The sequence below is a fragment of the Callithrix jacchus genome, chromosome 17, assembly GCF_049354715.1.
Source record: "Callithrix jacchus isolate 240 chromosome 17, calJac240_pri, whole genome shotgun sequence".
NCBI lineage: Eukaryota > Metazoa > Chordata > Mammalia > Primates > Cebidae > Callithrix > Callithrix jacchus.
Window position 1 is genome coordinate 50,695,337 of NC_133518.1, and position 24,407 is coordinate 50,719,743.

General features: G+C 46.8%; 2 protein-coding genes across 12 annotated transcripts in view; one reads left to right on the plus strand and one right to left on the minus strand.

Annotated features, from left to right (window-relative positions):
- BFSP2 (beaded filament structural protein 2) overlaps positions 1-24,407 on the minus strand; it is a 63,999-nt gene that overhangs the window by 27,659 nt on the left and 11,933 nt on the right. The gene's annotated exons all lie outside the window — the stretch shown is intronic.
- LOC128929992 (uncharacterized) overlaps positions 19,958-24,407 on the plus strand; it is a 46,523-nt gene continuing 42,073 nt past the window's right edge. For 7 of the 11 annotated variants that reach the window (XR_013528636.1, XR_008477427.2, XM_078354224.1 and 4 more), the window contains exons 1-2: positions 19,958-20,849; positions 23,219-23,658. Coding sequence is in view for 5 of the 11 variants with exons in the window: in XM_078354224.1 (XP_078210350.1) it covers positions 23,310-23,658 (349 nt within the window). In the remaining 6 variants the exon portion in view is untranslated. The remainder of the gene's footprint in view (positions 20,850-23,218; positions 23,659-24,407) is intronic. The other 4 variants (XR_013528639.1, XR_013528640.1, XR_013528638.1 and 1 more) reach the window with 1 other exon arrangement.

The following is a 24,407-nucleotide window of genomic DNA, read 5'->3' on the forward strand; positions in this document are numbered from 1 at the left end:
ATTGCGGGGGTATCCTCTCTTCAACCTGAGAAACTCCTTTATATGTATGTATGTATGTATGTATGTATGTATGTATGTAAGTATGTATGTGTGTATGTATGTGTGTATATATATATATATTCATGGTGGGCTGAAGGCTTTGATAGGGGGAACCCCCAGGGTGGAGCCAAGTCCCAGCTATGAGAGAAGGAAATAATTGAGCTCTCCCCTTGCTTCAGTGTGACTGTCTTATTTTGTTCCATTTCATTGAATTTTTTTTTTTTTTTTTTTGAGACAGAGTCTTGCTTTGTGGCCCAGGATGGAGTGCAGTGGTACAGTATCTGCTCATTGCAAACTCCGCATCTGGGATTCAAGTGATTCTTGTGTGTCTCCTGAGTAGCTGGGATTACAGGCATGTGCCACTGCACCCGGCTAATTTTTGTATTTTTAGTAGAAACGGGGATTCACCATGTTGGCCAGGCTGGTCTCGAACTCCTGACCTCAACTGATCCACCCACCTTGGCCTCCCAGAGTGCTGGGATTACAGGTGTGAGCCACTACACCCAGCCATTTTCATTGAATTTCCCACTAGCAAAGCTAATCTTTTCTGTTCCAGCCTGGCCCTGGGGCACGCCGGGAAGCAGGCAAACTAGGTCTCTCCCTTTCCCAGTTCTTATCTTACTCCTGTCTCTCACCTCTGGTACCTGGAGTTCTCCTTCTGGTTGATAAAGAACTTGCAGCTCATTCACATTTAAGTATTAAAGGACTAATAATGTCTAAAAACAGTGATTTATATCCCTTGTTTAAAGTAACAATCCCCACCCTCCAAAATTAAAGCATATATACACGTACAGTTGTCCCTTGGTATCTGTGGGAGCTTGGTTCCAGTCCACCACAGATGCTCAAGTCCCATATGTAAAATGATGTAGTATTTGCATAGAATCTACACACATCCTTTCACGTACTTTAAATCATGTTAAGATTACTTATGATACCCAATACAATGGAAATGCTATGTACATAGTTATTTACTGTGTTGTTTAGAAAATAAAGGCAATTAAAAACCCACATGTTCAGTGTAAATGCAGTCATCTATTTTTTTTTTCAAATATCTTGACCCACAGTTGGTTGAATCCATGGATGTGGAACCCATGGATGTGAAGGACTGAGTGTACTTTGTACCAGTGGTTCTCAAAGTGTGGGCCCTGGACCAGCCGCAGTAGTGTCACCTGGGAACTTGTAAGAAATGCACAATTTCAGCCCCTGTTTCAGATGGACCTATCGAAATCTCTGGAGGTGGGTTCCCACAATTTGTGTCTCAGCAAGCTTTCCAGGGGCTTACAACGCATACTCAACCTTGAGAAGCCAGGCTTCACATGACCCTGTCCCCTGGCCTGCTCAGGCTGTGTCCCTGCTGCACCTGGAATCCCTCTGTGCCTTTGCACCTGCTGCCTCCATTGAGTACAATTTCTTTCACTACCTCCCACCCCCTAGCCCTCACTGTCTAAGAAATCCTGCTCCACTTTAATGCTAATTTCAAACATGGCTCCCCCTCAAAGCTTTTCTATTTATTCACTCATTCATTCTTGCCTTCCTTTCTTCAGCACCTAATTACTGTTTATGCCAGGCTCTGTCCTGCTTGTTGAGAAACCAGCAGCTATTGTAGGAGATGAGGTTAAAAAGGCCAGATCATGGAGGGAAGGCCTTGGACACACTGGAAAGGAGTTGAGATTTACTGGGAAGCCTTTGAAAGGGCTTGAGCAGGGTACAGAGGTGATCTGTGCACTAAATGGACCCTCTGACTACTGTGGAAAGGGAGGATTGTAGGAGGCGGAGAGGATGCCAAAGGACCAGCCCAGAGGCTCTTGCAGTGGTCCAGGGAGCCCATCTTATTAATGATGGTGGCCTTGATGAATGATATGATCATAGGGTAGGAAGAAAGGCAGACTGGTTTAAGATGCATTTGGGGGATGGAACAGTCGGTTCTTGGTGAAGTAGTTGTGGGGAGATTGAGGGAAAACAATCAGGGGTGACCCCTTGGTTTCAGCCTGAGCTGTAGAGAGCATGGTGGGGCCTTTGCTGATTCTCTTCCTCCCTCCTTGGCTGGTTCCGGCATCTGAGTCCCAGCCCACCCTTATGGCACATTATCCCTCTCTTACCACCTTTAGTATACACACTTTGTAGACAATGACAGTGTTTTCTTATTCTGGAACCTGGCTCCTCCATTCACCAGCATGGGCCAGTTGCTTAGAGTAAGTAACTCTAAGATTTGGTTTCCTCCCCCATAAAATGAAGATAGTAATATTCCCTTCTTCCTGGGAGAATTAAATGAGCCAAGGTATGTGAGACTCAATCTCCGTAAGACTCAGCAGACTGCCTGGCACAGAGTAAGTATTGCATGACTGGTAGCCATTATCATCACTATTATTTGTCTTTGTACAAAGCAGTTGTTCAATGAATGTCGAATGAATTTGACGGGCTTGTGCAGTCTGGCACTGATCCTGCTTTACTTTTCTGAATGCACAGGCAGTTGAATGAAGACTTCCATCTAGTGGCTTGATATATATGTATAAAAATTTTTTCTTTGTTTTCCTGTCCACAGTCATTTGTATTATGGTGATAAGGACTTTATCCCTTTCTATAATACTACTCCTGTTTTCATTGTGGATGTAGTTATTAAAATAAATGAGCTGGTGGTTGTGGATGAGAGATTTGACCATCATCGTGTTAAAGAAAAGGCAAAGACAAGTGGCATTTTAAAAAAGGTTATAATTTGGGTCCAAGGGTACAATTAATGGTTTGTTTGGAGTTAATGATATTGGCATCCTGGCAGCTAAAGCTGCAGGCATGGGGAGGAGGTGGGCAAGACTGGGCTCCTGGGAAATTAAACTCTGCTGGTGTAATGGCAAGATGCAAGATTCCCTTGGAAACTCTTCCCACATTTATTTGACTTTCAAGTTTAGGATGGATGACAGCATAACTTGCTCCTAGCAATAAAGGAATGAGAAATGATTTTCAGTCCCTAGTACCCCAGTGATACTGCTCTTAAAAACAAGGCAAAGACCACCGCATTACCAAGCCCGACAGATGCTTCTCTGCGCTCATCTTGACCTGCTGGTTGCATTTGTCACGCATGTACTTTTCTCTCAGCTTCCATGTTGTCCGAGACACTCTCTCTGCACTTCCCCCTACTTCATTGACCATTCTTTCTCATTATTCCCTGCTGCACCAGATTTTTTTTTTTTCTTATCTGACCTCTAAATGTTAAAGTTTTTCAGGATTGGGTCTTGGTGCTTCTTTCTTTTAATCACTAAGTGGTCTGATCTATCTACATAGATTTAAATGCCATTGTATGTGCTAATGACTTTCACATTTAAATGTCTATCTCAGAACTTTCTGCTCAGCTCCAGACATGCATACTCACCCTCTCTTTGAGGTTTTCACTTGGCTGTTTCTCAGACATCTCAAACTTAACATGTCCCGAAATGAAAATCTAGATAATCTTGACTGGGCCCAGTGGCTCCTGCCCATAATCACAGCACTTTGGGAGGCCGAGGAGGGGTGGATCACCTGAGGTCAGTAGTTCGAGACCAGTCTGGCCAACATGGTGAAACCCTGCCTCTACTAAAAGTACAAAAAATTTGCCAGGCGTGGTGGCCAGCACCTGTAATCCCAGCTACTCAGGAGGCCGAGGCAGAAGAATCACTTGAACTTGGGAGGTGGAGACTGCAGTGAGCTGAGATTGTGCCATTGTACTGCAGCCTGGGCAACAAGAGTGAAACTCCATCAAATAAATAATAAATAAATAAAAAGAAAAGAAAAGAAAATCTAGATGATTCCCCCTCAGATCTCCCCTTTCCCCACTGCCCCTTGATCCTCTTCATCTCAGTAAACAACCCCAATGTCTATCCAGAAACCAAGGGGTCATCTTGATCTCTCACTTTCTGTCATCTCCCACATCTCATGTGTCACTGAGTCTAGTCAATTCTACCCCCACAATGTATCTCAAATCCATCTACTTCTCTCTACTGCTCTTGACATCACCCTGGTGAAAGTCACCTTCATGCTCTCCTGTCCCATTGCAATACCCTTCCAACTCTCTGATCTGTTCCTCCCTCTCCAATGCATTCTACATCTTGCTTCCAGAGTGGGCTTCTTAGACTCTTAGAATCATGTCATATCACTCCAATTAAACTAAATTAAAACTCTTTAGAGGGGCTGGGTGTGGTGGCTCACACCTGTAATCCCGGAACTTTGGGAGGACAAGGTGGGTGGATTGCTTGAGCCTAGGAATTTGACACCAGCCTGGGCAACATGGCAAAACCTCGTCTCTCCAAAAAAAAAAAAAACCCTGAATTTATCTAGGTGTCATGATGTGCACCCGCAGTCCCAGTTACTTGGGAGGCTGATGTGGAAGGATCTCTTGAGCCCAGCAGGCTGAGGCTGCAGTGAGCTGATTGTACCACTGCACTCCAATCTGAGAGAGCGAAAGCGAAAGCCTGTCTCAAGACAAAAACAACACAAAAAACAAAACAAAACTCTTTAGAGGTGTCTTTTACGCTTAGAGTAAAACCCAGTCTTCTGAAGTGGCCTTCAAGGCCCTGCCTGCTTGTCACTCTTCCACTGCTCCCAGGCTCCAGTCATGTTGGTCTTGGCCTTTCTGGACCATACCAGTCCCTCTCCTGCTTGAGGCCCTAGCACTTGCTGACTCCTCTGCCCACTCCTCCCTCTTCTTTGCATGAGCAGCTTCCTCATCCTGGTCACCTTACTGCAAGTAGAGCTTCCCTTTACTCTGCCCCTTTCTGCTTTGTTAGTTTTTTTAAAAACAACACAGCTAGTATCATCAATTTTATGGTTTTAAAATTATTTTCTCTGTATGCTCCACTAGAATATAACCTCTTGAGGTCAGGCACTGCCTTTCTGTCCCGTTCACTGTTCCATCCCTAGCACAGTGTCTGGTGCAGCAGGTATCAGCTGAATTCAAGAGCCAAGCAGTAGTGCTGCCTCTTTATGGAAAACCCAAGCAGGGAGGACCCAGTGCCTACCCTCAGGGAACAGCCAGGTTCTGACCCAACTCCAACCTGAGAATTACCTTAAACACCTCTCTTTTCCTCATCTCCCAAGTCAAAGACCATCAATTCACCACGTAGATGTACCCAAATCCATTCCCATTCCATTATCTGGCTTCATTCAAGTCCTAATCATCTCTTTTCTGGTTTAACCTGATACCTGAGGACAAAAAAATAAGAAGCCCAAGCACTGTGAGTTAAGTAGGATTGCAGCTGAGGCTGGGCATGGTGGCTCACGCCTGTAATCCCAGCATTTTGGGAGGCTGAGGTGGGCATATCACCTGAGGTCAGTTCAAGACCAGCCTGGCCAACATGGTGAAACCCAACCTCTACTAAAATTACAAAAATTAGTCAGGCATGGTGGCAGGAGCCTGTAACCCAGCTACTCGGGGGGCTGAGGCAGGAGAATTGTTTGAACCTGGGAGGCGGAGGTGAGATTGCACTATTGGACTTAGCCTATGCAGCAAGAGCGAAACTTTGTCAAAAAAATAAAAATAAAAAAAAAAAGATTGCATCTGAAAGTGAACTTAGAGGAAATATCGTCAGGTAATGGAGAAGTCTGGCCATCTCTGGAGACAGTTAGCCCCCAGGCACAGTCACAGCCATCGGGTGTCCAAGGAGAATGAGAGACATTTGAGGGCTAAGGTTGGATTTCACTCTGGAAGCCACAGTACACTTCTGAGCCTGTACTGCAAGTAAACCCTGACTTCACCAGACTCTGCACTGGCTGAGAAGGAATGCCATTATAGAAGGGCCCGATGAGTGTGCAGTGAGAAGCTAGAACTGGTGGCTGGGATTTGTTTGCCATTGTTGGGCAAACAGGAACGCCTTGGCTCCTAGAAGGTGTCCTTTGTCATGCTGAGGACAAAGTTCTTTAGGCCCTTCTTTCCCTGGACGCCTCTCTATCCCTCCAAGTTCTGGTTCTGGGCCCACCTAGACTTCCACCTTCAACAACCTCAGAAATACAAGGGCTTGCTTTGGATAGTAGATACCAGTGCTGGTCACTAAAGATGTTTAACCCCTACCATATATAGGGTTTAACTCCATGTATAACACAGTCCTGGGTGTTTATGTCAGATGAGTTTGATGTGAGACAGCCCTTTAATTTTATCCACATGCCCCAACAAAATCGAATTTTGAATCCCTGGCACATCCAGATACAGTGATTCTGAGGGGGCTCTATTTGGACAGCCAGCATCTCCTGCTGATATGGTTTGGCTGTGCCTCCACCCAAATCTCATCTTGAATTATAGCTCCTATAATCCCTACATGTTGTTGAAGGGACCTGGTGGGAGGCAATAGAATCAGGGGGGTGGGTTTTCCTGTGCTGTTCTTGTGATAGTAAGTTTCAGGAGATCTGATGGTTTTAAAAAGAGCAGTTCCCCTGCACATGCTGTCTTGCCTGCCATCACGTAAGATGTGCCTTTGCTCCTCTGTCGCCTTCCACTATGATTGTGAGGCCTCCTCAGCCAAGGGGAACTGTGAGTCCTTAAACCTCTTTTCTTTATAAATTACCCAGTCTTGGGTATTTCTTCACAGCACTGTGAAATGGACTTATCCACCCTCTGTGATGTCGCACATGCATGCTTGCTCTCTGCTTTCTAACCTCCTACCCTCCCCCTTTCTACTGGAATGAACTCACTCAGATGTAGATTGGAACTCACGTTATATTCAAAGGTGTTCTCCAGAATGAACACTCCCATGTCCCCTTGTCCTGTGAACTCTGTAGCCTGGGGCACAATTTGAGCCTTGCTCTTCAGTCCATTTTTATTTTTCCCTCACTCCGCAAGCATGAACCGAGTTATTTTTCTGAACAGACTCAAGCCTTTCCAGCTTCCAGAGCTTGACTTATGCTGCTACCTCTGAATGTCATGGCCTAACCATACCATGCTGCCTCCTACTCTCCTTTATCTAGGAAACTCCTATCCATCCTTCAAAACCTGGCTCAGGCTGTGCTAGGTATCCTTGGTGTTCCCCATACCCACTGTGGTCTACCAGTCTTTGCAGTTGTCATGCTGCATGTTATTCTGATCTTTTCCTGTTTTTCTCTATCACTGACTTGTGTGTCCTTGGGTCAGGGACTGTCTCTCATCTCTGCCTTCTCAGCACCTGGCACATAGGTGCTCAATAAATGTTAACAGAATAGACTAATCAAGCTAACTGAGGAGAGAAAATTAACACCAAGCAGCAGCAGACACATAAGGCAGAGATAATTAGAGGTACAGAACAAATTCAAGATGTCTGAGCAGCAGAATTCACATTTTAGAGCCAAACCTTCTTTGTAAAACCCCCACATAGAAGCAACCAAACAGACCAAACCCAAATATATTTTTAGAGCACTTACCACACTTGACGCCACAGTCAGCCCTTCACAGGCATAATCTCATTTCATCTCTACATCCAGTGTGAGTGATCACACCAAGTGGAAACCATTACGTGATGAGCAAACTCAGGCTCAGACAGTTTAAGTAACTTGCCCACGTTGCTAAGTTGCTCAGCTAGAACTTAACTCACACCTGCCTGACCTCGCAGACTGTGTTGTTGTTGTTTTTTCTTTAATGTTTTTTATTATGGGAGATTTCAACTATATACAATTATATGTAAAGATAGAAAGAGTCTAGAATAATGCCCACCCTCCCAGCCCGCCATCCCTCCATCCCTATCTCAGAAGCTATTATGCACATATCACTTGAAACATCTGTAAATATTTCAGTAGTCCTTGCTCTATTTTGTAGTTCTTGTATTTTAATTTTATAATTATTAAAGTGACAATTATCACCTGATTTAAAGAGTTAAACCACTGAAGACCTTCTAGAGAACATTTCCCTGCACCACACTTTCCTCTCCCCACACCCTACTCTCAGCAGTTCCACCTTTTCTTTTTACTTTTTTTTTTTTGAGATGGAGTCCCACTCTGTTACCCAGTCTGGAGTGCAGTGGTACCTCGGCTCACTGCAACCTCTTCCTCCCAGGTTCCAGAGATTCTCCTGCCTCAGCCTCCTGAGTAGCTGGGATTACAGGCATGTGCAACTACTCCCGGCTAATTTTTGTAATTTTGTATTTTTAGTAGAGACAGGGTTTCACCATGTTGGCCAGGCTGGTCTCAAACTCCTGAGCGCAGGTGATCCGCCTGCCTTGGCCTCCCAAAGTGCTGGGATTACAGGCGTGATCCACTGCACCTGGCCTCACTTTTTCTTTCATCCAGAACCTGCCCCCATATTTCTTGATTGCTCAAGTTATCAGCCACAGATATGGTTTACTGACTTCTAGCTGACAAATGACTATTTAACTCACACTCTGCCTCCCTTTCCCTTTGCTATTTTGATCCCTTTGAATAATAAAGCTCTATTTTTTGTATCAACTGTAGACAGTTTCTTCCTTACTCTTTCTCTCTCAGAATCACAGATGTTTTGTTTTTTAAGGTCAAAAGGGAAGACAAAAAACCAGTTTAATTACTAAGCTACTCTGCTGACACCTGTGTGAAATACAGGCCCTTTCTGCCAAGAATTACGATGTAGGTGCCCCTGGCTGTCAGGAGCTGTGGGCGGGTAGCCAAATCATTGCTTTACTTCCCCACTGAGCATCCTCAAGCCTGCAGAATAATACCAGCTGTTTATTTTTCACTGTGCTCCCTCTCCAGGGCAGGCCTGCAAAACCCAGGCTCAGCCATCTTGGGTTACCCTCATGTTTGAATCATGGTTCTAATGTTAAATAGCTCAGTTCCTTTTCTTATAAAATGAAGCGGCTTTGTCTTGACAGTACCAGGTGCATAGTAAGCCAAACAAGTCAAACTCAAACACTTTTTCAGCACTTGTGTATTAGCCATGGCAATTCCTTACTAGAGAGAGTCGATGCTCTCTTCTGTTTGTGATAGAAAATTGGAAGCGACCTATGCCTATCAGCAGAAAAATTCATAACCCATTGTATAGACAAGGAATCTTCAATAAATTCATGGAAAAATGTGTATTATGAAAAAACAATGCATAGATTTCTTTTTCTTTTTGAGACAGAGTCTCTCTCTGTCACCCTGGCTGCAGTGCAGTGAAGTGATCTCGGCTCACTGCAACCTCTGCCTCCTGGGTTTATGATATTCTCATGCCTCAGTCTCCCAAGTAGCTGGGAGTACAGGTGCATGACAGCACACTCAGTTTATTTTTATTTTTTTTTGTATTTTTAGTAGAGATGGGTTTTTGCTATGTTGGCCAGGCTGGTCTTGACCTCCTGGCCTCAAGTGATCCACCTGCCTTGGCCTCCAAAAGTGCTGGTATTATAGGCATGAGCCACCATGCCCAGCCTAAATTTCAAATATTTTTGCACCAAAATAAACTCATTCTAAATTCTGATATCTGAACAGAATCAGATATAAAAGGCACTAAGAAGGACATCAGTTTGAAAAAAGCCTCCATCATAGCAACATGAATTCTGCAAAAATTTAAGCAAGAGAAAAAAACATCCAATTTATGGTAAAGCTTGGGTGGAAGAATAATGTGATCATTAGAGCTTTATGAAAAGTTTATGGGGACAATGTCCTAAAGAAATCAGCAGTTTACAAATAGATAATTCATTTAAGAAGGAACAAAATGGTGTTGAAGGCCACAGCAGCAGATAATTTGCAAGGAAAAAATTCATCTTGTTCATGCCTTCATTGAAGAGGACCAATGATTGATGGCAGAAAGAATATCTGACACCTATTCAATTGGTTCAGCTTTCACAATTTTGACTGAAAAATTAAAGTTAAGCAAACTTTCCACTCAATGGGTACCAAAACTGTTTTGCCCAGATCGGCTGCAGACAAGAGCAGAGTTTTCAATGGAAGTTGTAAACATGTGAGACCAAGATCCTGAAGCATGTCTTCAAGGAATTGTAACAGGAGATGAAACATGGCTTTGCTAGTACAATCCTGAAGACAAAGCACGATCAAAGCAATGGCTACCAAGTGGGGGAAGGTCCAGTCACAGCAGAAGCACACAGGTCAAGAGCAAAGGTCATGGCAACAGTTTTTTTGTGATGCTCAGGGCATTTTGCTTGTTGACTTTCTGGAGGGCAAAGAATGACAACATCTGCTATTTATGAGTGTTTGGAGAAAGTTAGCTAAAACGTTAACAGAAAAACACCTGAGAAAGCTTCACTAGAGAGTCCTTCTCCACCATGACAAATGCTGCTGCGCATTCCTCTTATCAAACAAGGGCAACTTTGCAAGCGTTTCAGTAGAAAAGCACTAGGCATCCACCTAACAGTCCTGATTTGGCTCCTTCTGGCCTCTTTTTGTTTCCTAATCTTAAAAAATCTTTAAAGGAAAATCGTTTTTCTTCCGTTAATAATGTAAAAAGACTGCACTGACATGGCTAAATTCCCAGGACCCTCAGTTCTTTAGGATGAACTAAAGGGCCGGTATCCTTGCTTAAAAAAGTGTCTTGAACTTGTTGGAGCTGATATTGAGAAAAAAAAGTTTATATTTTGTATTTGTATTTCTTAATTCCATTTTTTTCAGAAACGTTTTGAAGTCCCCTCATATAATACAATGAAATGATAGATTAGTCAACATAGATAAATCCCAAAAACAGTGAGTGAAGAAAGCAAGCTGTAGAAAGAAATACTATGTGGCAATGGCCAAGCAATCCAGATGTTTCTGTGAAGGTGTTTTTGATGAGACTGACATTAACGTTGGTGGACTCTGAGTAAGGCAGGCCACCTGCCCTCCATAATGTGGATATTCTCATCCAGTCAATTCTGGGATTTTTTTTTTTTTTTGGACAGTCTTGCTCTGTCGTCCGGGCTGGAGTGCAGTGGTGTGATCTCGGCTCACTGCAACCTCTGCCTCCCAGGTTCAAGCCATTCTCCTGCCTCAGCCTCCTGAGTAGCCGGGATTACAGGCACCTGCCACCACACCTGGCTATTTTTTTTAGTAGAGGCAGGGTTTCACCATGTTTGCCAGGCTGGTCTTGAATTCCTGACCTTGGGTGATCTGCCTGCCTCGGCCTCCCAAAGTGCCGTGATGACAGGTGTGAGCCACCGCACCTGGCCCAGTTGCAGGATTTAGTAGAGCAAAGACTGAGACACCCTGAGAAAAATGGGATTCTGCCAGCAGACAGCCTTCAGCCTTGAGCTGCAGGGTCAGCTCTTCTCTGGGCCTCCAACCTGCTGACACTTTGATCTTGGACTTCAAGCCTCCATAACTGTGTGAGCCAATTCCCTAAAATAAATCTCTCTGTACACATTCTATTGGTTATGTTTCCCTGGAGAACACTAATACACAGCATAACACAGTATAACAGAAAGTTTAAAGTAATGCAAAATAGTCCCATAAAGGGTTTATATACATACATAGTAAAACATTCATGGGAGTGGCAAGCACCAAATTTAGGGCAGTAGTGACCTCTGGGCGGGTCGGGGGGGGGGGAGAACTGAATCAGGATAGAGTACAAAGGGAGTTTTAATTGTATCTAATATCTTTGATTTCATGTTTCAGAAGAAGGTTTTTAACAACACTGAGTTGACAATGCTGAATATTAGGTGCCTTTTTATGTGTTAAAAATATTTCATAATTGAGAACAAAATGAGATCGCAGAAATAAAATCAACTCGGAAAAGAAAGCTAGCACAGTGACTGATACATCTTGGGTTCCTGACAAACAGAGGGAGAGACTGGCTGGGATGGGTTTGATGGAGAAGGCAGGTGGAAGCGGGGCGGGGAGGGGCGGTGTGCAAGTGTGGCCTCAGGGAGCAGCAGGTGGGGGTGCTGTGGAGGTCATGTGGACGCAGTCACCATCACCCAGGTGGCTCTCCAACAGGCCCTGCCTGTTTACCCGAAGGTGTCTCTGCAGAGACAGTTATCTCTGACTTTCCTCTGACAAGATGTTTCCTGGTCACTCAGAGGTATCTAAGTTCCTCAGAATATCTCTTGGGACATGTTGCGGCTTAAGGAAAGGTGGAGGTTGTGCCTTTCCTATCCCAGACTGCTGCGGCAGGTACTGTCACTGCGCTGACAGATCCTCTTTTTTTTTTAAAAAAACAACAGTTTTTTGTGTCCCCAGGTTCTGTGAGCATTCAATCCCCACAGCCAGTCCCTGTGGCTCCTTTGTGGAGCAGTGCTCTAGGGCACCAAAGCCTGGCCTTCTGTCTGTGCCTGACAGCCGGAGGCATGAAAGCCCAGCTCCCTGGCTTGGGGCTGGGGCAGCCCTGAGGGCTCTTCCTTGCTTACTTCTCCATGTCCCGCCTCCCTATCTCTTGCAGGTTTCCCCAGGAGAACTTCCATAGTACGTGGCCCAGAAGAGAATCCTAGACTTGGCCTTTGCTTCTCAGGAATACAGTTTAAGGTAAGTGTTCTCCTCAGCCTCGTGCTCTTCCTCCTGGAAACCCTCAAGGGTCAGGCTAGCTTGAGCTTTAGTTTGTCGAGAGTGGATCTGGGCGCATAGGCTCTGGAATCCGACTACCCAAGTTGAAGGTCTTGTCTATCATTTCTCGCTGTGAACCTTGGGAAAGTTACTTAACTGTGCTGTGCCTCGGTTTCCTCATCTATAAAAAGGAATCATACAAGGAATGGTCTCTTAGGGTTGTTGTGAGGTTAAATGAATTAAGATGTGCAAAACCCTCAAAACAAATTCTGGCATCTAGTACATGCTCAATAAATGTCAGTTTTCTTAATCTCCACTGGAACTAAGGGACACTTATGGGCAACAAAGGGCTAGATATGCTTTACCCCTTGGCCCATCCAGGCTAATGTAATAAGGGAACAAACTATTCTCTGTTGTGTAGAAACATAACCTCAGTTGATTTCAATGGGACAGAATGGACAGTTTAGTGTGTTGTTGCCAGAATGGATGTGGCTGATGTCCTATTGGAAGAATCGTGGAAGAATCCTCACCCATACTCTGCCTGAGACTCCACCCCATTTTCCAACCCCAAGCTGGCTCAAGAGCAGGGAGATGGGGTTTTGGTAAGCAGAGGATCAGGAACGGCAGGTAAATGCTCGCTCCATCTTGTGTAAACATCAGCAAGAAAGAAGGTATAGGACTCAACATGTTAGATTATGATTGGGAAACCAAGGTTCAAGTCCTGGCTCTGCTTCTCACCAGACACCATACTTATCATTTCTGAGCTTCAGCTTCGGTTTCTTTATCTGTGAAAAGGAGGCAGTGACACCTGTTCTGCTTATACTGCAGGGAGGCTGGGAGGATCTAGAGGACACAGCCATGAGAATATGCTGGGTTCCTTGAGCTGCTAAGCACCGAAGTCCCGCCAATGGTGACTAGGGTTTAGGGAGAACATTGCAATTATGCAGTCAAGACAGTCCTTGGAAATCTTTTAGAAGGGCACCATCTTGGAGACCCTCAATCAATAAGACCAGCATGGCTGAGAGTTTTCTCCAGCATTTGAATAAATTGTTGTTTCTTTGGTTGAACCATAATGCGATAATTGGCTTAAACCAGGAGTCATGCATGGTATCTGGAAACTTCCCCACTGGAAACACCAGCATCATGCTCAGCCTGCATAATCTTCTCATCGTGAGAGGCACATGGGAAATGAGCCAGCCTGTCTGGAGAGGAAGCAAATGCATGTCTTCCATCTCCCACTCAGTACTGGGCATGTCCTCCTGGAGAAGCAGAAATGCCAGCCCCACTTAAATGGTGTTTCTCTCTCTCTGCCCTGTACCTGCTGGAGGCACATGCCCATATCATGTAGGGTGTCAGGGCAGAGAGCTCCTAAGAAGAGCTGAGCTGGGAGAACCACCTCCTACACAGAAGAGGGAGGCCCCGGCAGAGTTCTCTGCCATGTGCTTCTAGGCTTCCTCAACTCGGAAATTTTATCATAGAGTTTTAGAATGTGATGAGCTCTTGGAAATCATGAAGATGAAGAATCAAGGTGGAGGTTCAATGGCTTGTCCCAGGCCCCAGAGTGGCCCTTTGCTTTTTGGAATCCAGCAGCAAGGACTCGTGGGACTATCATGGGCTTTGACTAGGAGATGCAGGGCTCAAACCTCATCTTTGTCACTTAGTGATTGTATAATTCTCTAAAAGTCTCCCTATCTGTAGAATGGAGGTAAGGGAACTTTCTTTCCTGGATTGCAAGAGGATTAAAAGAGATGTATGTGTTAGAGGATGTTCAATTTTCTGAGCTGAGATGACTGCAAATCACTGCACTCCTCTTACAATGCCTGGCAGGTGCTTCCATCTTTGGGAGATATGGAGCCCTTGACAGGCACATTCGCTGGGAGTCATTTGGGAGGGCAGCCTGTGAGGGTGAGGGGATGCCAGAGGGGCCAGACTGCAGGGGCAGAAGCTTGGGGGGAGGGTTCACAGAAGGTCAACTGAAGAAGAGGTTTGTGCCTGCAGATGCCCCAGCAGGGGAGTCTCAGAGGAATCCAGAAAAATGTCTCCAAGAGAAAGAATTTGGCTTAAACTTTAGCTGGACTGAGACAATGACACCAACTTAACAATATCTGACAAGGAAGAGCATTCCCCCTTCCGTGCCTGCTTCTGTTCCCCCTTCTGTTCCCCTTTCCATTCCCTTCCATTTCCCCTCCCTTCGTCCTGCTTAGATTTCAGTGGGCTGGAAACAGCCGCTGTGAAGTGGGAGTGAGGAGAATAGCAAGAAAGAGAGATGGAGCTGTCCTCAGCCCCTCCCCCACCCACCACGTGCTTGGCCCTACCTGGGGGGAGAGAAAATGAGGGTTGATGTGTTGAATAATATATATCGACTAGACATTCTATTTCCTGAATTGAGACTGTTTTGTGACTTAAGACGAGTGTGACATTTTTTGTTTCCTGCAAGTCATCAGAAAAATCATGGGACCCTCCATGCTTTTGCCCAGGGGTTGGGAAGAGTATCTATCACCCACTGAGCAAGTTGAAAGGGATCTTGAGCGAGGTCCCTATCAAACCAAAGCTGTGTTCGTAACTACGTGAGTCCTTCCTGTTCCACCTGCCGTTGGCATCCATCGCATGCCCAGCACAGTGCTTGGCACATGACAACGACGGACCAATGTGTGGATTTGTTTATGCGTCATCCCTCCTAGACCTCCAGGTCCCAGAGTCCAAGAATTTTGACTCTAATATTTGAATTCCCATAGTGCCTGGTGCATAGTAGGCCCTCATTAAGTAACTAATGAATGACCATAATAAAAGTGGAACCCATGCCAGCCTTATAGCAGCCACCATGATAATGTCACACTGAGAGGCTGCTGGTGAGGAAGAAGTCAGGGCCGAAGCATGCCACCATCACCCAAGATTCCGTATTTACAGGTGACACTAGTTACACCCACAGGCTAAAGAGTTGTAGCCTTGTCTCTGACACTGACTAAGCCATTTCCCCTTGATTTCATTCTTTACATTTCAAAAGGATCAGAACCAGGCCAGGCACAAGGGCTTATGCCTGTAATCACAGTACTTCGGGAGGCTGAGGCAGGTGGACCACCTGAGGTCAGGAGTTCGAGACCAGCCTGGCCAACATGGTGAAACCCCATCTCTAAAAACACAAAAAGTAGCTGGGTATGGTGGCACACACCTGTAATCCCAGCTACTGGACAGGCTGAAGCACGAGAATTGCTTGAACCTGGGAGGCAGTGGTTGTACCACTGCATTCCAGCCTAGGTGATGGAGTGAGACTCTGTCTTAAGAACAGCAGCAACACCAACACCACCACCACAGAAAAGGATCAGGACCATGATGCTGATAACCGTCCTTTTCCAGATAAAGCAGCTGGAGGTGGGAGAGATTTGGGACCTGGGCAAAAGTATTTGGTGGGTTGAGATTGGAACTCAGGACTCTTGACTCTAAACTCAAGCTCCTACCTAAGCTCCAAAGCAACCTAGAATGCACCTGAAAAAGGAAACGAAGGAGGTTTCTTCTGTCACGAATAGAATCAGAAGAAAATAGGAACAGACTGGCTGGTTAATATATGTAAAGTCTCAGGGCAAAATGAAATTTTATGGTTGATTTATAATCCTCAGGAGATTGGAAGTTGTCCCGGAAATTTTGACATGAACAGGACGACTGCAGGGCAGTATGAATTGCGTGACTGGCTTCCCAGGATCAAGGTGGCTTTGGCAGTCAGGAGGTGATTATGGGAATCCAGGGCTGGTCACAAATAACATTTTGCAGCTGGGTGACTGGGTATGCGCAACAGTTCCTGGAGCAGCCAGCAGGTGGCGCCACCTGTCAAGAGAACCAGGACAGAGGCGGTAGCCCAGACACGCCCATCTCAAAGGGGCTTTGGTAACTCTGACTTGGTCCGCAGACCGCTGCCACGAAGTGGAATGCTCCTGAGACAGCGGGACCATCCCTGTGTACCGCCGTGCAAATGCCCATTTCTCCCCCTGCGCCCGCCACCCCCCACCACCTGAGGGTGGCAGGGCAGATGATGTCAGAAGGGCCATGCAGCTCATGTGGTTATTATTAACTACTAGAAATGATGACATGAATTACTGACACAGTTTGCCGAATGTTTACCATGGCAAGGCACTGTGCTAAGTGTTCTAAGTGAATTATTTAATTCCCACAACAACCCTGTGGAATAAATAGTACCCTCATTTTACAGATCAGAACGTTGGAATTCAGAGAGATTAAGTAATTTGCCTTGGGTCACAAAGCCAGCCAACGGCAAAATCAGTTTGAACTCAGTTCTTTTACACCCCATAGCTTACACCCATAGCCACTGTGATATTCTGTCTCACTCTCCCTTCCTCCCTCCCTCCCTTCCTTTCTTCCTTCCTCTTCCATCCTTCCTACTACTTTCCTTATTGCCTTCCTGATTTCCTTCTCTTCCTTCTTTGTGCCTGGCATTGTGCTAGGTTGTAGGTTTGCAAATAATCAGACCATACCTCTGCTCTGAGGATTTTCAGTGTAACAAGGAAGCTCAGAATCATAGCAGTGGGTGTCTGGAACCATGATGGCATGTGTCAGAGAAGGAGCAAGAAGGCTCAAGTATTCAGAACAAGCTCTAGGCAGGCATGGTCTGGGGGGTTGTCCAGTTGGAAATCCCAGCTGTTCATTGGTTTAATCTGAGCTTTTGTGAACTTGGGCGAGGTGCTGGCTTTTCTGTCTCTTGGCAAACCCCCCTCTGGACAATTTCTCCCTACACTGCCATTTGGCAACACCTGGGCTACATTCTGGCAGGTGTTGGCCTGGGAGTTAATACAAATGCAATTTCATCAATGTTGGGGCATAGGCTACCAACTGACCCTCAGGAATGAAGGAGGTGCCCCAAGTGTACTGGACGTTCTCATTTCCAGTCAGCCAAGCAAAGGATGGGGACAAGGAGCTCATCGGAGGCTATCTCTCTTCTACAGGCTTCATCCACTGCTCAGAGATGAGGAGCAGTGACAGCCTCCTCTATGGCTGCAGGCTTGGGACATTAGAACATTCTACCCTCTGATTTGACACATAAGGAGCCTCAGAAGGAAAAGGCTTCATCTTAGGGCAACAAAGGTGAAGACCGAGGTAGGAGTTGGTGGTACCAAGTCTCTGCATATTCAGGGAAATTATCCATCTCATCTACCTGACAGAGTTCTACAAGGGAATCTGGCCTACTCCCTGTGTGTCTGAAGGGAGGTGTCAGTGAGATCCAATGCCTTTATCTAACAGTTGAGAAACTGAAGCTCAGAGTGGCAGAGTAACACTTCCAAAGTCACACAGTAGCTCAGTGGCATTTACGGTGTTTCTACTGTCTGAACAGCACTGTCTTGGGCTCCCTGTTCAGCTTTCCTTTCCGGACCCCAGCAGCGCAAGTAGTTTGATAGGAAGTGAAGTTTAATTTCAAGTACAAAAGGAAGAGAGGATGAAATGGGTTAGGTGCAGAAATACTGACATTTCTGGAATCTTTTTAAATGACAGTTGACAAAACAAGACACTAATGGGAATCAGGACTATAATGTGAAAGAATGATCACCGGCGTTATGGATTTAATTGTGTACCATCCAAAAGATAAGTTGCAGTCCTGACCCCCAGAACCTGTAAAGGTGACCTTTTTTGGAAATAAGATCTTTACAGATGTCATCAAGTTGAGGTCATTAGGGTAGGTTTTCATCTAATGTAACTGGCATCCTTATGAGAAAAGGAAAATTGGGACACAGACATATGGGAGAATGAAGATAGAGGTGGAAGTGATGCATCTATCTGCCAAGGCAGGCCAAGGATTGGCCGCCATCACCAGAGCTGGGAGAGCAGCCTGGGACCAATTCTCCCTCACAGTCCTCAAAAGGAGCCACCCTTGCCAACACCTTGGTTTCCAGCCTCTAGTCTCCAGACCTGTGAGAGAATAGCTTTCTGTTGTCTTAAGCCACTCAGTTTGTAATATTTTGTCATGGCAGCCCTGGGAAACCAACATGGCTGCCTCTTAGTTACTGATTACGTGGGGCACTTTCATTTGTTGATGTAACCAATATTTATCATGCATCTATGTGCTGGCTGCCATCCTGGGTGATAGAGAAGCAGCAGAAAACCAGAGAGGACAGGTTCCTCCCTCCCTGATGCACATTTTCTAGTTCACATGCATTATCTCCAGCCAGCATCCCTGCAGCAGTCCTATGAAACAGGGATCGTTCTTTCTCAATGTACAGATAAAGAAATGGACTCCCAGGGTTAGTCATGGGACCAGGGCCTCTCTTGTGGGAAGGAGTCAGCTAGACATGCTATGTTCTACCTCAGTGGATTGCGTAGATGCAGGATTGTGAAGACAGATTCTGGGGGAGAGATGGGTGAGACAGGCAGGAGTGTGCATTCCGCAGGTACATCCTGCTCAGCATGTGGGAGGCACAGAGTGGGCTCTGCTCCTGAAGTCACAGCACAGCCCAAGCAATTACATCTCAGCCCCAGCCTTACGGGGCTGCATAGGACATGTGAGGCGAGAGGTCGCTCGCACCTCAGTTCTGCCTCTGTGGTCCTCCCACTGCTGCAGAGGAGGAGGCTGAGAATGCCTGCTTGCTGTGAGGAAGTAAAACTGGCCCCGATGGAGGGCAGCTGACAGCTTATATTCTGTAAACGAGCATTTACAGAATATCAGCGATCATCAGACAAGCTCACTCTGTGATCATGGCGGAAGGAGAAGGAGACAGAGGCACAGGTGACTCCACCTAAGAGGCAGGGACGCTCTGCAACCATAAAACCTCAGCATCCCCTCTTCCAGCCTACTCCAGCGACCAGTGGCTGCTGCTTCTGTATTAATGGCAGTTTTGTGCCTGCTTTGTTCCTTCCACCTCCTGCATAAAGATTATGAAGCTCCCCAGTCATCAAATTGTCCCTCCTTCCTGATAGCATCAAACACAGAGAAAGCCTTTCTGAAACCTTTCCCCAAACCATCGAACACAGGCCTAAACCTCATAACAAGCCCCTCCAACTCCCTCTTCCTGAGATGGGTTCTCCTGGTATATTTCTCTGTTGCTGCCGCATGCTAATGCAGCATTTCTACCTATGAGTATGTGCTCAGGGGTCTTTGGCTGGTGGGATTTAACAAGGCCATGCCTCACCCCGTGGAGACTGGCATCTCGGCCCCCACCGCTGGGCTAGGTGGTGAGAGGTGATCGCCCCTGTGCGGGGGCAGGGGTCCCAGCCCAGCAGTCTGTGGAAACCCTCATGCCAGGCCTATCCCACGAGAGCAGGTGCTCACCTGTGGCGGAGTGGCTTGGGGGAACCGGTGCCACGCACCACGGGGAGTCCCTGAACTCTACTCAGATGAAGTCGTTCTGCCTCGAGGGCTGACTGCTCAGCACATTTTTCTGAGTATTAAAATCACTGAAAAAGAAAACGAGAAATCCCGTGGAGGGCCGCGCTACTCTCTGGCAGCAAAGCTATTAAACTTGCAAGTGTCAGTTCTGAGCCGTCGGACAGGTCGGAAGCCGCCCAGCCTCGTGCGTCCCAGTTAAAGCAGTTAGTTCCAGTTAGAGATGTGCTCGCAGAAGAATCAATCATCCTTTCTGACAGTTTCTTCCGAATTAAAAGAGGCAGAGGAGGGCAGAAAAAGGAGGCACATCCCAGAGTCTGAACTCCTCACAGAGTGGGGTCTCTGCCAACTATAGCTCTGTTTGATAAAACAGGGGCGCTCTACCTAGACTGTGTGCCCGCCTACCCTTCAGGCTCTGGGATAGCACTGACTCTGGACTTAAATTCGTGTGACAGGAAGTTTTTTTTTTTTTTTTTTTTTTGTAGACAGAGACTCAGTCTGTCGCCCAGGCTGGAATGCAGTGGTGCGATCTTGGCTCACTGCAACCTCTGCCACCCGGGTTCAAGTGATTCCCTTGCCTCAGTCTCCCGAGTAGCTGGGACTACAGGCGTGTGCCACCATGTCTGGCTAATTTTGTGTATTTTTAGTAGAGACAGGGAGGGTTTCAAGGTATTAGCCGGGATAGTCTTTATCCCCCGATCACCTGATCCGCCCACATCAGCCTCTCAAGACAGGAACTTTTTAAACAGTATTTTAGGGATAGAAACAGCACTAAATTGGTCCTGGCTGGAACACTAACTGTGGCCTCCGTTTCTTTATCTCTAAAATGGGTATTACTGGCTGAAGCATGTCCTTCCTCTCCCAAATTTCTATGTTGAAATCCTAACCCCCAGTACCTCAGAATGTGACTGTATTTGGAGACACGGTCTTTAAAGAGCTGATTCAGTTACAATGAAGTCCTGACCGTGGGCCCTACTCCAAGATGCCTGGCGCCCTTCTGAGAAGAGGAAGTTTGGACACAGATGTACAGAGGGAAGCCAGCGCGAGGCCACAGGGCAAAGACGCCCCTCCATGAGCCAAGGAGAGAGGCCTCAGGAGAAGCAATCCTGCTGACCCCTTGATCTTGGACTTCTGGCCTCCACAACAGGTAAAAATGCATTTCTGTTGTTGAACACACGCTGTCTATGGGTGTTTTTTCTGGCAGCCCAAGTCGACGGATACACTGTGCATAATCTCATCTTCCTGGGTGACCCGTACATTATGGAGAGGCCCAAATTAGGACTGAGAGTAAAATTCCTGTTAGAGCCTGCAGATGGCAAACACAAGGGTCCTGTCTGAGGCCTGCAGTTCACACTGAAGACTGTGGGTGCTTTTATCCTCATGAGTCTACGGCAGTAAATTATTTTGTTGGGGAAGGAACATAATTTTGTGAGGAAAAATCTTAGGTATGTTCTCAGTGGTTTTGGCTGGTGGGATTGAGCAGGTACATGCCTCAAAGGAGGTAAACCCAGAGAACTCCCAGAGCGCCTGTGCCCACTCTGGGGGTGGCTGGATCTGGGCAAACTGCAGCCAGAAATTCAGTGACCTACCCAAGACTGTCCCCGGAGATGTTCCTGGCCTAGGTGGGCTGGATGCCACCGTGAGCGATTCATTTCCCAGTGGTCTCCTCAGGGATGGTGGGTATCCACAACCAGTGACCTCCCGCCACCTCCTGGGGCTTCTCCTTGTCCCAGTTACTCCTCACGTGACAGCGATGGTTTCATCTTCATTGTGCAGATGAACAAAACAAGGCCCATGTTTCCACAGTGGGTGAATGATAAAACCCTCCACATAACCTTTCTCCTCAGAGCTGGAGAAAGGTCCCTGGAGGGGGGGAATGAAGGTGATGAAGATGAAGTGAAGTTGAAAGCTGGAAATGATGCCTGGAAGTTCTCTGGGCAGTAGGGCTAGGAGTAGGAGCAGGGGAGTAGGGCTAGGAGGGAGGAGAGGGGAGACGACAGGGGTGTGTAGAGGGGAGAGGACGGGGCGAGCAGAGGGGAGAGGACAGGTGAGTAGAGGGAAGAGGGGAGGGGGAAGTAGAGGGGAGAGGACAGGGGTGAGTAGAAGGGAGAGGGCAGGGGTGAGTAGAGGGGAGAGGACAGGGTTGAGTAGAGGGGAAGGGACGGGTATGTAGAGGGGAGAGGACGGGGCGAGCAGAGGAGAGAGGACAGGGTGAGCAGAGGGGAGAGGACAGGTGAGTAGAGGGAAGAGGACAGGGGGAAGTAGAGGGGAGAGGGCAGGGGCGAATAGAGGGGAGAAGGCAGAGGGAAGTAGAGGGGAGAGGACAGGGGTGAGTAGAGGGAAGAGGGCAGGGATGAGTAGAGGGGAGAGGACAGGGGTGGGCAGAGGGAAGAGGGCAGGGGTGAGTAGAGGGGAGAGGACAGGTGTGAGTAGAGGAGAAAGCACAGAGGTGAGTAGAGGGGCTGGCAGGTGTGGGCAGTTACATTCAGCAGGGGACTTCGTCTTCTCCATAATTTTACCCAGAGACTGCTGAAAGAGGGGGGCCTTTCTAGCTTCACTATTTCTGTCTCCACATTGTCGTGTTATTTAGATAGCATTTACTTAGATGGTTAGTCATTGGTCCTGGAATAAATACGTAACTAAAAAGGACAAGTTGCTCTTCAGCGGTGGTTAGCGTCGTGGTGATTTCCACTCCTGTGCCCTGCTACTGCCTCCTGAGGACTGCTGAAATCACTTCTGGTTTCTGCTGAACAATGCATTTGTGACAGCCAGCTCTACTAGCTCATTTACAACCAGATAAATGAGTCTTTATGTGCTTTCCCCAGCCAGACGACAATAAACTAGGTTTTATTTGCCTAAATTGAGTCCTCAACTTCTGCGGATCAGCATAAACCCTCTGGGAGAATGTTGGGGACCCTGCCTAGCATTCTGCTTGGTTCAGCCATTCTGTCACTAATTCCCCATAAAGAGCCACCGCGTTTGTCCTCAGCACTTGTGCCAGCTGCCTGGATTAGTTTTAATTTAGCTTTTCTGGAGAGTGTAGCTCTTTAGAACATCATTCCTACTGCTCTTCTCTACGGATGTTTAATTTGGTTGGGTTTGATCTGAGAGGGGCTGTGGAGATGGGTCTCTCCCACCCGGACATGTCCGTAGCAGGGTTGGTTCTCTTGCCTTTGTGGAGTTCTGAAGGCTTCCGCTGCCTCAAGGCTTGATAGGAATTACTGCTTCCCCCACCCCAAAGCCACTGACAAGAGTTTTATTTATTACTGCGTATTTTATTTAAGGTAAAATCTCCAAACAGCGCCAAGGAGTGTATATCCTAAAGTAAGCCCCCTGTCCTGTCTCCAGCCCCAGGCCTCTCGTCAGCAGCCCCCACTGTCCCTATGTGTGCTCCAGAGGGTCTGCGCTCCACTTCCTAAGGAACACACGTGGTTCCGCAGCCCGCCTTTACTCAGCCTCGCATCTTGGCGGCAGCTCCACGTCAGTATCTAACCAGCGTCCTGGTTCCTCTCACAGCTGCAGAGAATTCCGCGGCCTCGTTTCGCTGTGTCAGGCCTCGCAGCCGCTTCCTGGCTCACTGCTGGCCTGGAATTTTAGAGGATCCCTGATGTGGAGTTGTGCATTGAAACCGGGAGCCTGTCTGGTTCCATATTCAACTGTCACCACCAACCGTTTCTTGAACGCCCGCTGTGTGTCGAGGTTTGCCCCTCTGTGCCAGGCTCTGGCAGTGGAGAGGGAGGGAGACAGAGCAGCGGCCCCAGCCTGCCCTGCGGACGCCAGGCCCGCTCCCACCTTGGTTGGTCCACGCTGGGCCCTGCTCTGCAGGGCGGTCTTCCAGCATGTTCCTTGCGACCCACGTTCAGTCCCCGCTTCCTGGGGCACCCTTGTTGAGAACTCTTCAATACCCAGCGCTTTCTGGAAACTCCCACAGCATCCGTTGGTCAATCCGCGCACAGGTAAGCAGCTGCGTGTGCTATTGCTCATTTAATGCGTCTTCAAGTGTATTCAATTCCACAAACTTAAATAGGGCACTGATTCTGTGCCGGGCGATTTATACATACTTCATTTGCATTCTTGCGCCAACCCCATGAGGTAGGCCTTCTAGCTGCATTTTTATGAAAATTTCAAACGTAAGTCAGAAGAAATCCGGTATAATGGACCCCCATATACGCGTCCTCCAGCTTCCTTGATTACAGGCACGTGGCTGATTTTGCTTTACTTCTGCCCACGCATCTTGCCACTCTGCCTGCGATTATTTTCAACAAATCCCGGACGTCACGTTATTTCTTCTTCAAATATTTCAGCATGTGTTGGTAAATTGTAAGAATGCTTTAAAAGGAACACGTGACTTCACGACCATGCTCACGTCTAAAAATTAATAATACTTTCATAATACTTTCTCGGTCGTCGAATATCTAGTCAGTGTTTATCTTTTTTCAAGCGTCTAATTTTTTTTTTAATAGTTTGCTTGAGTAGTGATCCTAATAAAGCCTATTTTGGCGTGCTGACATGCCAATTTAGTCTCTTTTAATGTATAGGTTTCTCTTACCATCTTCCTTCCCTTGCAATTTTTATTTGTTAAAAAATTTGGTCTTTTGCCCTATGGTTTCCCACATTTCATCCCTATCATAATAATTTTAGTATTCTCCTTATGACTGTCTGGTTGTCTGAATATCACTTATTAAAAAGTCCAGTCTGCCCTCTA